General features: G+C 35.8%; 1 protein-coding gene across 1 annotated transcript in view; it reads right to left on the bottom strand.

The window, feature by feature from the left end:
* The window catches only part of LOC106700117 (glucosidase 2 subunit beta-like), a 172,095-nt gene extending 161,048 nt beyond the window's left edge, over window positions 1-11,047 (bottom strand). Inside the window, exons 1-5 of the mRNA XM_023345949.1 lie at window positions 10,857-11,047; window positions 10,456-10,572; window positions 7,777-7,872; window positions 5,115-5,172; window positions 4,154-4,271 (exon numbers count right to left, since the gene is read on the bottom strand). Coding sequence (XP_023201717.1) covers window positions 4,154-4,271; window positions 5,115-5,172; window positions 7,777-7,872; window positions 10,456-10,572; window positions 10,857-10,938 — 471 coding nt within the window. The 5' untranslated portion in view covers window positions 10,939-11,047. The remainder of the gene's footprint in view (window positions 1-4,153; window positions 4,272-5,114; window positions 5,173-7,776; window positions 7,873-10,455; window positions 10,573-10,856) is intronic.
* Between the last annotated feature and the right edge of the window lie 1,294 nt (window positions 11,048-12,341).

The raw sequence follows: 12,341 nt of genomic DNA, 5'->3' as shown, positions 1-12,341 counted from the left end.
TGCCATTCAGCTGGCAGAAAAAAGGGAACATTCGGGGGCTAGGATATGGGTAAGACCACAAAGCATGCATGTTGGGAAGAAATAAAAACAAAACAAAGAAATTCAGCTGACAGAAGAAAAAAAAAATCAAAGATTGTGACTGGTTAATGCGGCAGAAAAAAGCTTTATTCAATCAAATCACCTTTGTTGAGCAAGTCTTTTTTCCCCGTCAACGTTTCATCATAAACAAATGTTTAGAGAAAGAGATTTCTGAAATGCTCTTCAAAAAAAAAAACTGTTCTGTGAAGTGCTTAAAAATGCCTTGAAACTAGCTGATTTCTAAACAGCTAATTTTAATGCAAAAGGGTTGAGTGCAGCCCTGACAAAGTCACAGAGCTGTAAAATGCACTGTAGCGACGACGAGTCCTTCAGTGTCCAAAGAACATATTCTAAAGTGGCTGGGCCTGAATGCCGGCCAACGCTTTGTACTGTTAATTTCAAGAGTCATGTAAAAAAGTAAAAAGTAAAAAATAGAAAAAGAAAATTCAACCCTCAAACTGTAGCAGACAATTTAATATTTACGCTCAGACAACCAATAAAAATCCTTTTGATAATCCTAAACGGCAATGATGCATTGATTACTGGTGTATCTCAATAAACAACAATGTTACTCTATAGTTAAAAAATGTTACATTTACATAGATTTATTAGACACAGAGATATTTCAAGTGCTAAGTTCTGTTAATTTTGATGATTATTGCTCACAGCAAATAAAACTTAAAAATTACATAAGACCAACATATATTTTTTGTACAGATTTTTCAGCTGAAAAGGATGTCCTTGTACTTGACAGTAGATATACTCAGTCATTGATTTGTGTTTCTTTTGCTTGAATCACTGCGTTGTTGCAGTGTGGCGTGGAGATGGTCAGCTTGTGGCTCTGCTGAGACGCCCAGGTTTCTTTAAGAGCTGTCTTGATCATGTCTGCACGATTGGTTGTTGTGTGTTTAGCCTTCTTATTAACAGAACTTTAAAGATCCTCTACGAAATTTAGGTCACTTGAGTCTTCTGCCCAATTAAGCACACCTATATAATTGTCTTTAAACAAAGTCTTTGTACTACTGGTAGTTCGGTCAGATCTTTAGTTTGAACCTCACTTTTGGATTCTGTGTCTCGCTGTTCTTGACTCAGTCTCTGGAACCATGATATACGGACTAAATACAAAACCTTACTTGCAGTTGACAAGAGAGACTTTTAGCAATGGGCAACAGTTCTGCCTCATCTCCTCTTAGCTCAAGAAAAATGATTCTGACATTATCACTCCTTGAAGCATGAACTACAGCTGCTGTATTCGTCTTTTTAATCTCCTTCCTGAACTCATGAACCTTTTTTAACCACACTTTTTCCTTCTCTACAACTTTCCAATAATATGCTAAGATGCAGCAGTGTGACCAGCCAGCTACTGATAGAAAGACATAAATGGAAACAAGTGATCGGACATAATATTAGGGATGCACACATATGAACATCAGATATCAATATCCAATTTTTAATATTGCTGTTATGACTGATAAGCCTCCCACAATCCTTTGCTCTATCACTAACTTGTGTCATTTACTTTCATGACATGACCATCTGGGGATGAAACTTCAGTGCTTAATGTCGTTGAGTGGTCAAGTAAATATCAGATTATTGTCACAATATCCTTACATCCAGCTGCTCATCAAGGTGGCTCTTGATATTTGACATTTTTGTGGGAAAAAAATAACAAAAATATATTCATCCAACCATCATTTTTTTCTTAAAATATCACTAGTGATAAAATTTTGAACAGGCAAGTTTGTCATGTTGCTGATTTTCACACCTGTGCATAACCTGTTTTATTGATGTAGAATGATGAGCTCTTGGAGACAAAGTTGTGAAAACCGCAATGGAGCGTGCATCGTTTCGTCGAATAGTCTATAATGAGAAGATGCCATGATCCGGAACATGCACAAAAAAACAGTATTCAAGGAAGAAAGAATAACCTCCAGAAAAAAAAAGGAAAAGTAAGGTTTGTGTTATCGACTGGCTCTGACTGTACAACAGGCGTATGTAGCAGCAGGTGCTGTGAACATGCATACTAAAACAGCACCGCAGAGCACAAGCTGCTCACTCCGAAGAGAAATCCTCCGGATCCAGCACATCTGAAACAAAATTAACCTCGACGTCCCTTATTCCTCGAGCGTGTTAGCCAGCTAGCCAGGTGATAACAGTGCAGTTGCAATGTGGCAACGCACACTAGTGAGGGGAAAAGTTAATTCGATGTGCAGAAGATAACAACAAACAGAATCTTCACAAGGATGCAGCAAATTAAGAGCAGAATGAACGTTTTTTTACCATTTTAGACGACACTTGTTTTTTTGCCCCCTTTGTCATTGTGTTGCTACTATGAAAATGTGCCCAAACTTACTGGTTTCAAATTAAGATGCTAAAATTAGTGCGGGAAATGCAAATTTTGTCCTCATTAAATTATGCTTTTAACTTAACACAATGCTTTGGGGAACAGATCTGATATTTTTCTCAGGTTGATTTTAAACTTCATTTGCGTCTCTCTCATTGGCTAAATTAAGCATTATCGTTAAATTTGACACATTTTCTCCATTTGCAATTCTAGTAAGTTAACATATTAAAATGCATCTATAAGAATTCAGTGACCAATTTCTACTCTCCCATTTTTGCAAAAACCTGACATGGCAGGTCCAATTTAGATTTCTGTATATACGAATATATACGATCATGTAGGAAGAAATAAGAAGAGCATGCAAATATTTTCCTCTTGCTTTCCTATCTATGCAGTCATTACGGATCTAGAAAAGCACCATGCTCTCCCGGAGATCCAACTCTACAAGCCAGGGCTTTACAATTTCAAAACAAAGAAATAATTATTTGAATGGCGTTAACATTTAAAGTTAACCCTTAGGACCCTATAACAGTGATTAGCAGTGTAAAAACAGTAGTCTATCTGTATGCTTTAGAAAATGCATATACTTATCCTAACTCAGATTTATAAAAGATTGCCAACATTGCCAATTACAGAATGTTCTTCAACAAAAATTAAAGAACAGAAATCTTGTGATTTCTGTATATTATCTCTTTCACATTAGAAAGCCTTCTTGTTATCTGCTAAAAGTTATGCTCTCTCTCGCTTTCCAACAGCTGCATGAACCAAAGACATTTCATAGAGTACATGGCTTTCTTTTAATAGCTTCTTTCACCTTTTGTGCTTTTTCTATTTAACCACCTATATGTACTTAAAGTCAACTTACTCTAAGTCTTGTTTATTCTTAAAAGCACCAAGGATTGGTGATGTTACCTCAACCCAATAGCTCCTGATCATGGCAGATTTAAAGCTTTATTTTAATATTACTAAAATGCTTCTTTTGGTTAGAAGTATTACTAACATTAGGAAATATGTGAAGGTAGTTAAACATTAGTGCACTGGCAAGGAGTCTTTTCAACATACAGATATGGAGCTCAGCATTAAAAATAAATGGTCAAAATATCACTGGAAACAAGCAAAATGCTGTTCAACAGTTTTAAGAAAAGTGTAAATAAGTTTAAATATGCAATTTATTTAAATTAAATAATAAAATAAAACCTACTGACTGTGTCTCAGTAGGTCTTGTTTAGTTTTTCTACATGTTTTTAGTATCTTCTAAGAGGAGCCCACCTCTCTGACTTTGAATGAACAAAAATTTAAATCTAAATCTGCCAGGGTAAGAAGAATCCTGAGAGTGGAAAACAATTGGATTTCACCACTGTTTCACATTAGCAAGTCCATCTGAAAATGGTCCAATTTTGGTAAACCGCAGTATCTTTATGCACAACATTCAAAACAAACTGGAACAAAAAGAAAACCTGGGAGATGCAATTACCGTTGCAATATCAATGTTTGCAATATCGCACTCGCAAAAGAAAGCTTGGAGGCAGTTTTTGATCAGAAATGATATTTCAAAAAAGCATGATTTCAAATGCTCCAAGCCAAATGCATAATATTCAGCCAGTTAGAGAGACTGTGTGTTTCTGATGCCCACATTAAATGTATATTTTTATCAGTTGAGGTGCTGAAACTCACAAAAAACATAGTTGTGGTAAAAGATCACCACCATTTTCTATTACTTTATCAAATTACCTGTTTTTCCCTCCAGAGCAGCACCCCCTCCTCAATCAGCTGCTGCTTGAGTCTCAAACCCTCATCCAAGGTCTTCATCTGACCCTCCACGTACGCCCGCTCTTTCTGTCCCAGATTCCTAGAGGAAAAGCCAAGAGAGGAGGCGCATAGAACCATCATTATTGAGGAAAACCTCAGCCACCCAGGCTTCGGTCAGCCAAGTCGGCGCAATCCAATTTTTTAAAAGGGCCTGCGGTGCAGTAGAAATCCAAATGGGGTGGGGTTAAAAAAAAACAGATGTAAATAAGATGCTATGTGGTGGAGTTAAATCATTTTAGAAGTCTGGCTAACAGAATGTGAGCGGAGACCTTGTGGAAACATAATGACATCGACTGCTTCCAAGTGGTACTTTTTTTTAGGCTGGCAGAAAATAAATGAAACAAATAGAGAAGTGTCAACAAAAGAAGTGGGTTAGTGTGCATTTACGCAGCAGCTTACATTCCTGCATATCACAATGGTAAAACATGACACGAAGCGCAGCTAAACACACACTTCCTGATTATGACAAAGCATATCTAGAATTTATGAGAGTTAAACTGCAGAAATAAATATAAAATAAATAAAAGATTCGAGTCAAACTGCGCTTTAAAATCCATTAATTCCACGTATATCAATCACTAGAGCAAGTCTGAAACTGCACATTTTTTTCTTATCATAGAGATACAATGCCCCCTGGTGGCACAATGATTAGGTTACTATTGCTGCTCAGGTGTGGTTGTAAGCCAATCATGCAGTTTCTGAGATAAAATCCTCCTATTAAAAGAATTTTATCACTGTAATTACAAAAAGAAAAAGAAATTGCTCCAGATGTCCTGTTCCAATTAATTCAAAATCCCATTTACCATCTGATTTACTTTGAAGAAAAAAAATAAAAAACTGGGTAATTTAACAGGTACTGAATCTCAGTTTTGATCCAACTTACCAGCAAGTGTTCTGGCAGCGAGCGTGGCTGTTGTATTCATCTGAAGCGTCGCAGCAATCTGCCGAGAGACGCAGGAGAACCCCGTCCAAACCACATAAAAACAAAAACAAACACAAAACAGAATAGCAGCACACAGTGTGAACAGAATGTCACTGCTCTACATTAAGGGATCACAATCAAAGAGCAAACACAAGGGAAAAAAGCAGAATACCATACTAGATTATACTGAAGGACAATTAGAAACACTTCAGATGTTTCAAAGGTTTCTCTTAGTGAATACATCAACATTATGAGAAGTCGATATTTACAGCTTGAAAAATATTTACTTCCTTATAACATCTCTATTTTGTTCTTCTATTCTAGTTAATAACCTCTATGTGAGCAGTACTCAAGCTTTTCGTAATAAATACCACCACAGCAAGATTTCTTTAGCAAAACACAACAAAGAAAATTAACAAAAGGGTCTCAAAAGACTTTTTCATTGATCTGGATTTTAAAATCCGATATGGCTCAATTGCAAACAAATTTCTACATCCAAGTTCTAATACCAGTATTAAATGAAAGACAACATTTGTAGCCATCACAGCTTGCTCCTGGTGTGATGCAGTTCATCTTTGTCTGTTCTAGAAGTTCTTTAAATGTTCTCCACCGCACTTCTCTTTTTTCTGTTCGAGCAAGGGTCCTTTTGATTCTTCTTTGCCTGTCAGTGCTAATAAATACTCAGTACCTGGACAAAAGGGAGAAGGAGTGATCCAAAGTATTTTTTTTAAACCAAAGGAAATGCTGCATTTAAATTGGAAATCAAGGTAACAGAGTCAGGAGGATGGACAGACTGGCACAGAATCCTAAGAGTCTGAAATTTCAGAGCACCTAAAGCTACCTGAACAGAGTACCATGTAATTAAACACCTGTAGTATCACTGTCCGGGCAAACTCTGTTCTTCAGCTGCAAAAATGTATGCACATGAAATTAGATGGTGTGTAAATTGTGTCTTTATCCATCCATGTTTTCAACTGTCTGTTCATTTTGAAGATGGGGACTGACTGAGCCACTGACTTTTCATCTTTAAAGATGAAGATTGAGTCTTTGTGCCTACATCACATATCTCTCGAATTCACAGAGGGTCTCTTGACATCAACCACTGATAATATCCACTGAAGCAAATGCTCTGATCTGGCTTTTGCTCAGATGTTTCACCAGTAATGTGGGCACAGTGTGAAATTTCGCATTTATCCAGAACCCCATCTGTGGCCAGCAGAATGAAAAGTTTTAAGACCGTAAAAAAAATAATAAAATTAAAAAAATAGCAGGGAATACGACAACCCATCTGAATTTCAAATGGGATGAGGAAAAGTGGTGATGTGTTTGGTTTTTAAGTGGGTATGGTGAGACAAATGGGAGGAGAATAAGAGACAAGTGGAACATTTTGTTCTTTTGATAGTTGCATGTGGTCTAATTCTGCTTCTACGTCTATATATGCACTCCATGAGATTAACTAGAACAGAGAGTTACTGAAGAACAAAAGCAGAAAAGAAAGGTGGCATTAAAAAAAACAAAACATCCATTGCGGTAAAGTTTTAGGTTTTCAGCAGGAATAAAAAACAATTTTGAAGGGAGAAAAAAAATAAAGCTTGAATTAACAGGATTAAAGAACTTCATGGTTACATTTTGCTTCCTGCTTAACAGTAAACAAGATACAGCTGCTTGTCCAAGTCGGCAGAACGCACAAAGGAAAAACAAACTGAATTTTGAAGTTAAAAGGGTACTTCAATTTTTTTTAGATTTAAACATCTATTTCCCCGGAGAACGTTTACTTCAATACTCATCTAAATATACATTCAACTACAGTCAAACCCAGACGCTTACATAAAATGAATAAAAAAGGCCTTTCATAAGCTTCTCACAATGTTTGCTGGAGCTCTGAACAATCCCACAGTATTATGCTGCTACTTCCATGCTTCACAGTTGGGATAGTGTTCCCGGGCTTACTGGTGTCCCTCTTTTTCCTCCAAACATTCTGACCAAACAGTTCCATCTTAGTTTCATCAGACCAGAGGACATGTTTCCAAAAGGAAAGGTCTTTGTCCCTGTATGTATTTGCAAAACTGCAATCTGGCTTTTTTTATGTTTCATTTAATGACTTCATCTTCACTGAATGGCATTTCAACCTATGTCAGTACAGGATATTCTTCACTGTGTTCCCAGCATCTTAACAAGGTCTTTGGCTTTTATGTATGATGATTGGACATTTTCATCATGTCTATGATTGCATATACTATGCAACTTTTTGAACATATCAATTCAGCGTCTTCAAACAGGAAATTGTTCCCAAGGATGAACTAAACTTGTGCAGCGTCGCAATTCTCTTCCTGATATCTTGGCTGATTTCTTTTGACTTTCTAACTGTGTGAAAAAAGAAAGCAGTGTGTCTAAGGTGTAGCCTTAAAATACATCGACAGGTGTGCCTCCAATTGACTCAAATGTGATCATTTATCAGACGTTTCCAAAGCTATGACCTCATTATATCGGGTTTCCCTCACTGCTTGAAGAAATAGAAATCATTCTGTATGTAAACATTGATTTTGAAAAAATTCATAAATAAATCTATTTATTTATTTTTTTATTTTTCACCAGTGCAACTCAGCATAAAGTTAAAGCTTACCGCAGATGCCATCATTGACTCTAGATGATGGGATGTAGTGCGGCCTGAAGCCCAGGTTGGTGCAGTAGAACCGACCACGAGGACACGCTGAGGTGCCTGAATAGAGCCAGATTAAAAAGAAATCAAAGGAAGAATACAATGCATAATAATTCTCAAAAACTAGTCGTTTTAATTAAACTAGTTCATTGGAGTATTTAAAAATTCCAAAATGAAATTCAGCTTTTATTGCAGAACATCTAGCTGTTTTTGAGTGCATTTATTCAGTAGATTTATGTTTAGGAACAAGAATAGGCATGGAAGATGGCTGAGTTTATGTCTGGTAAGGGAAAAATTAAGTCATGTTTCTTGAATGCTTTTTGATCTTATAAAAGTACAATAAAAAAAAAACAAGTGAGATTTATTTTAATAAAGGGAATTTTTACACAATTTTAAATTATTTCAGAACATTCTTAATATTTTCTTACTGAAAAAAAGTGCTGAAATTGAAGGTTGTAGTTTTTCTATATTTATGTGTGATATTGCTTCTGCCACAAAAGATTAATTTATTTTTAAAGGACCTATAAACATTTTTTATTGAACGTGATAATTGTGTGTCAGTTGCATAACATACAACTGTTTTTTATGGGCTTATGGGTTTCTGTTTCTTTTTTCCTCCAGTTTATGTTTATCATCGTTTTATATTTTTATTTGGAATTCAACAAAGACAACAGTCTGTAGCTGTTTGTACCAGTTTTAAATGGTGTAACATATTTCTGTGGGGAAAAAAAAACAAAAACGTTGACCTATGCTCCTAGTTTGGATGCAAATTCTTAACTAGTTCCAAACTTGTTTTGAATATGAAAACTATTCATGAGAAAATGGACACAGTTATATCTTATCTAAGCGGAGGTCTGATGAAGCACCACCTTTATTATCACTCGTTTTTCCTGGACTGTATCTGATGTAAAACTCCACCAGGCTTGATGATATAGGCACACTCAACATGAGCTCAGTTTGGCATCATTAACCTCCTACTTGTGCTGCTCCCCTGTGTGTAGCGGTGAAAGAGGGTTATTATAGCACTTACACTGATGCTGGTGATGGCGCAGTTTATTAATGGCCCTTTCAGTAGACCACATACCCCATTTACAGGAAACTTTTTAAATTAAGCATTAAACAGTTTTATTTTATTCTTAAATTTACAAAAGTTTAACTGAATGTTTTGCAGCAATGAGGGACACTTACAATATTTCAGCTCATAGAACATTAGACATTTTCTTGGTATTTAGTTCTTCATCATATATTCTCAATAAAAGACACCAGGACTAGAGAAAAGTTTTGTTAGTAGATTAGGCTGTTGAGTCACAATGACCTGACAAGTTTGTGGGTAGAAATAAACATGAAACACTTCAAACCAGACGCCTGGTAGTAGCAGTCTGAGCAACCTGCAACTGGTGAATGGTAGATTTTTAAAGACATTCACAGAATGCATTCAATCATTCAGACAAGACAAAGCATAAATTAAAATTTCAATTTCAGGAAGGCACTGGAGCCTGGCTGGCAATATTTCTTAAATGATAGAACATGGCTTTTTTTAAGCAAAGAATTATTTCAGTCTATTATTATTATTATTATTTTGATTTTACTGAGTTAACTGCTAGCCTTAATTGAATCCAGCCATTTTAATTAAATGTGCAGTTTTGAAAGTGAGTAGGAGAAATTAACATTATGGGAGCTAAAGGAGCAGTTAAAGCAAGATTAGCAATGGCCCTAAAACTGAACCCCATGGAATACCAAACTGGAAAGTTGATTTAGTCAAGAAGATCTAGTTAGTATATATACCCACAACTCTTTAGTGTATGTGACAGTATGAATTAATAGGTGGAAATATGGTAATGTTTTTGTTTTGTGTGTGACATTTTTGAAAATCCAAAGAAATTGTTTGAGATTCTCAGTCAAAAAGCACTATGACTGAGTGCACATTTCATAGCGCAGCATAGGGTGTAGTAGTGCAAGTATAGGGACCGGGCCAGTGCCTTTACAGCACACGTACATGCGTCATATTGTGAGTGGCAAGTTTGCCTTGGAAACCAACACAATTATGCTTGGAATCTGGGTTTTTCCTAATGAAAGAAATACTAGAGTTTACATCTAATTAATTATTTGATTAATCATTTTATCATACATTAATCTATAATTATTTTAGTACAAATAGGAGTGATCATTACAAAAAAATATCTGCATATCAAAATATGACAAAAACAACCCTTAGGAAACGCAGTTTAATTTCATTCAAGCTTAGAAATATGAACTAAAATGCATATATAGTTCAACTAATTTGTCAACAAAATAAAAACAAAATAATCAGTAATTTAAGTACTAACCTCTTTTAGTATAAAAATTAGTTGGCCCTAGGGCAACTAATAGAAGTGTCAAATTCATAATGATCTCAATAAGGTTAATTGTGTTTCGTTTAGCCTTCATAAACAACCAAATCAATTAAAGATAATAACCATCTGAACTAAACCGAATATTGCAAAACAGCTTTAATGTTGCTGTTCAAAAGAGCTGAACGCTTTATTTCTAAACAGTAGAACAAAAACATAATATTGCTCAAAGTCAAACGTCTGTGCCTGCAGCTAGTGATTACACAGTCCTGAAATCTGAATGATGATTCGTCTATTATTAATCCATGTTTACCTGGTTCATCAGATCCATCTGCGCAGTCGCAGTAGTCGTCGTTCACCTGCTCGAAAGGAATCATTTTGGACCCATCTATGCACAGAAATGACTTCCTCTCCCTGTAGAACCTTTTATCTGTTAAATCAAGAGAAAACATGGCCATGAGCTACACAGAAAAACACAAAGACAAAATAAGAGTCATTTTATGAATTGATGTAAGTAAATGGTTGTGATTCTCTGAAATCTACATGTTTGTTCCTCCAGCTGCAACCTATACACCTAAATGTTTTACAGATCTATACAGTCTGCGGTGAAGTCAGCTATATATGAACTAGTTGTGACTATGAATGAAGACTTATTGATAGCATAAATACGACGTGAGCGACTTGGCTTTAGCTAAAACGGTGAGCTGAACTCACAGGACGATGATATTCCTCGGATTTTCCGCGACTCCACAAACGCAGCCCAGAGAAAAGCTGCGATGATTATGTGGAAACGCATCTCAGAGGACAAAAATGAGCACTGCCCTCTGTCAGCCACGTCTCATTAAAGTCCCGCTCAAGGATATTTCAAACTCAGGATGCAAGACCAGTGTTTAGACCGTTCATGTTCCAGCTTCCTGAAACATTCCACAACGTGACACTTCCCAAGCTTTCTATTGGTTCGAGGCTGAGGGTTGGACCAATCACGAGTTAGAAGCGTCGCACGCAGGAGACGCTGGAGAAACATTTGTTTGTATTTAACGTTTGAAAAAATGTTAGACTCCGTATGCTAGTAACATACTGCAAAGGAGGTAATAATAATTTAAATTGTAATTTGGAATTTTATCTTTTTTTATATATATTTTTTTAACACATACGTTTCATTGAACACCTTTATAAAATGTCAGCTGAGCGTTTCACTATGCATGCTGGTTGTTTTCAACCCTTATTAAGTAATCACAAATAAAAATGTAAGTTATTGCTTTTAGAAAACGAGATTATTTAGGCAAAAAGGTTCAAATGTTTTTTCACGGAAGTAGTGGAATATTTAATCTTTTTACGCTACCTTGCAAACTTTTTCACCTCTTGAACTTTTTTACATTTTGTCACATTGGACTCACAATTTGACAGTATGTTATTGATACTTTTATATATTAGGACAATACATCATAATCGTGCATAATTGTAAAGTGGAAGGACAATACTATATTGCTTTCCTATATTTCTACAAATTACGGTGTGGTTTTTACGGCTGTTTTTGTGGCTGTTTTTACGAAATTTGTGCATTTCATTTCAGCACCATTTACTAATCCAGATGTTTTGTGATCAGAGGTTTGTTAGAGAACATAGTGAACAAGCATCATGAAGACTAACTAATACAGTCAACAGATTAGGGAGGACGTTGTGGAGATGCTTAGATCAGTTTTATGTCAGAAAACAATATGCTAAGCTTTTGAAATCTCACAGAACATTATTTCAGAGGGGAAATAACCTTACGTATTAAGCGAGAGCTACAGTGGGAGAGTAGATATTCATATATTTTTATGTGCCATTGAACACCCCATCCTATCCAACTGAGAATACGTGGGAAGACTTTCTGTGTATGATCATAGATGGTCTCCATTGAATTTGACAAAGCTTTTACTTGACAAAGCAATTCAGCATCCACCAAAATGCTTGCAGCTGTAATTGCTGTGAAATCTGGTTATACAGGAGCGGAATGCAAATGCATGCCATACATTTCCGGGTTTTATTTATGTAAAATGTAACTTATAAAATGTTCCTTGTGCTTAGCAATAACGTAATACTGTGTGTGATGTGAAAAGATCAGTGAAAGTTTAAAGGATGTGAACATTGTAGAAAGAAACATTTTACATACAAGCTTTTGTTAGTCATCTGGATAGATGGATAGATTCAGAAACA

The sequence above is a fragment of the Xiphophorus maculatus genome, chromosome 14, assembly GCF_002775205.1.
Source record: "Xiphophorus maculatus strain JP 163 A chromosome 14, X_maculatus-5.0-male, whole genome shotgun sequence".
NCBI lineage: Eukaryota > Metazoa > Chordata > Actinopteri > Cyprinodontiformes > Poeciliidae > Xiphophorus > Xiphophorus maculatus.
This window is presented reverse-complemented; position numbering and strand designations above follow the sequence as displayed.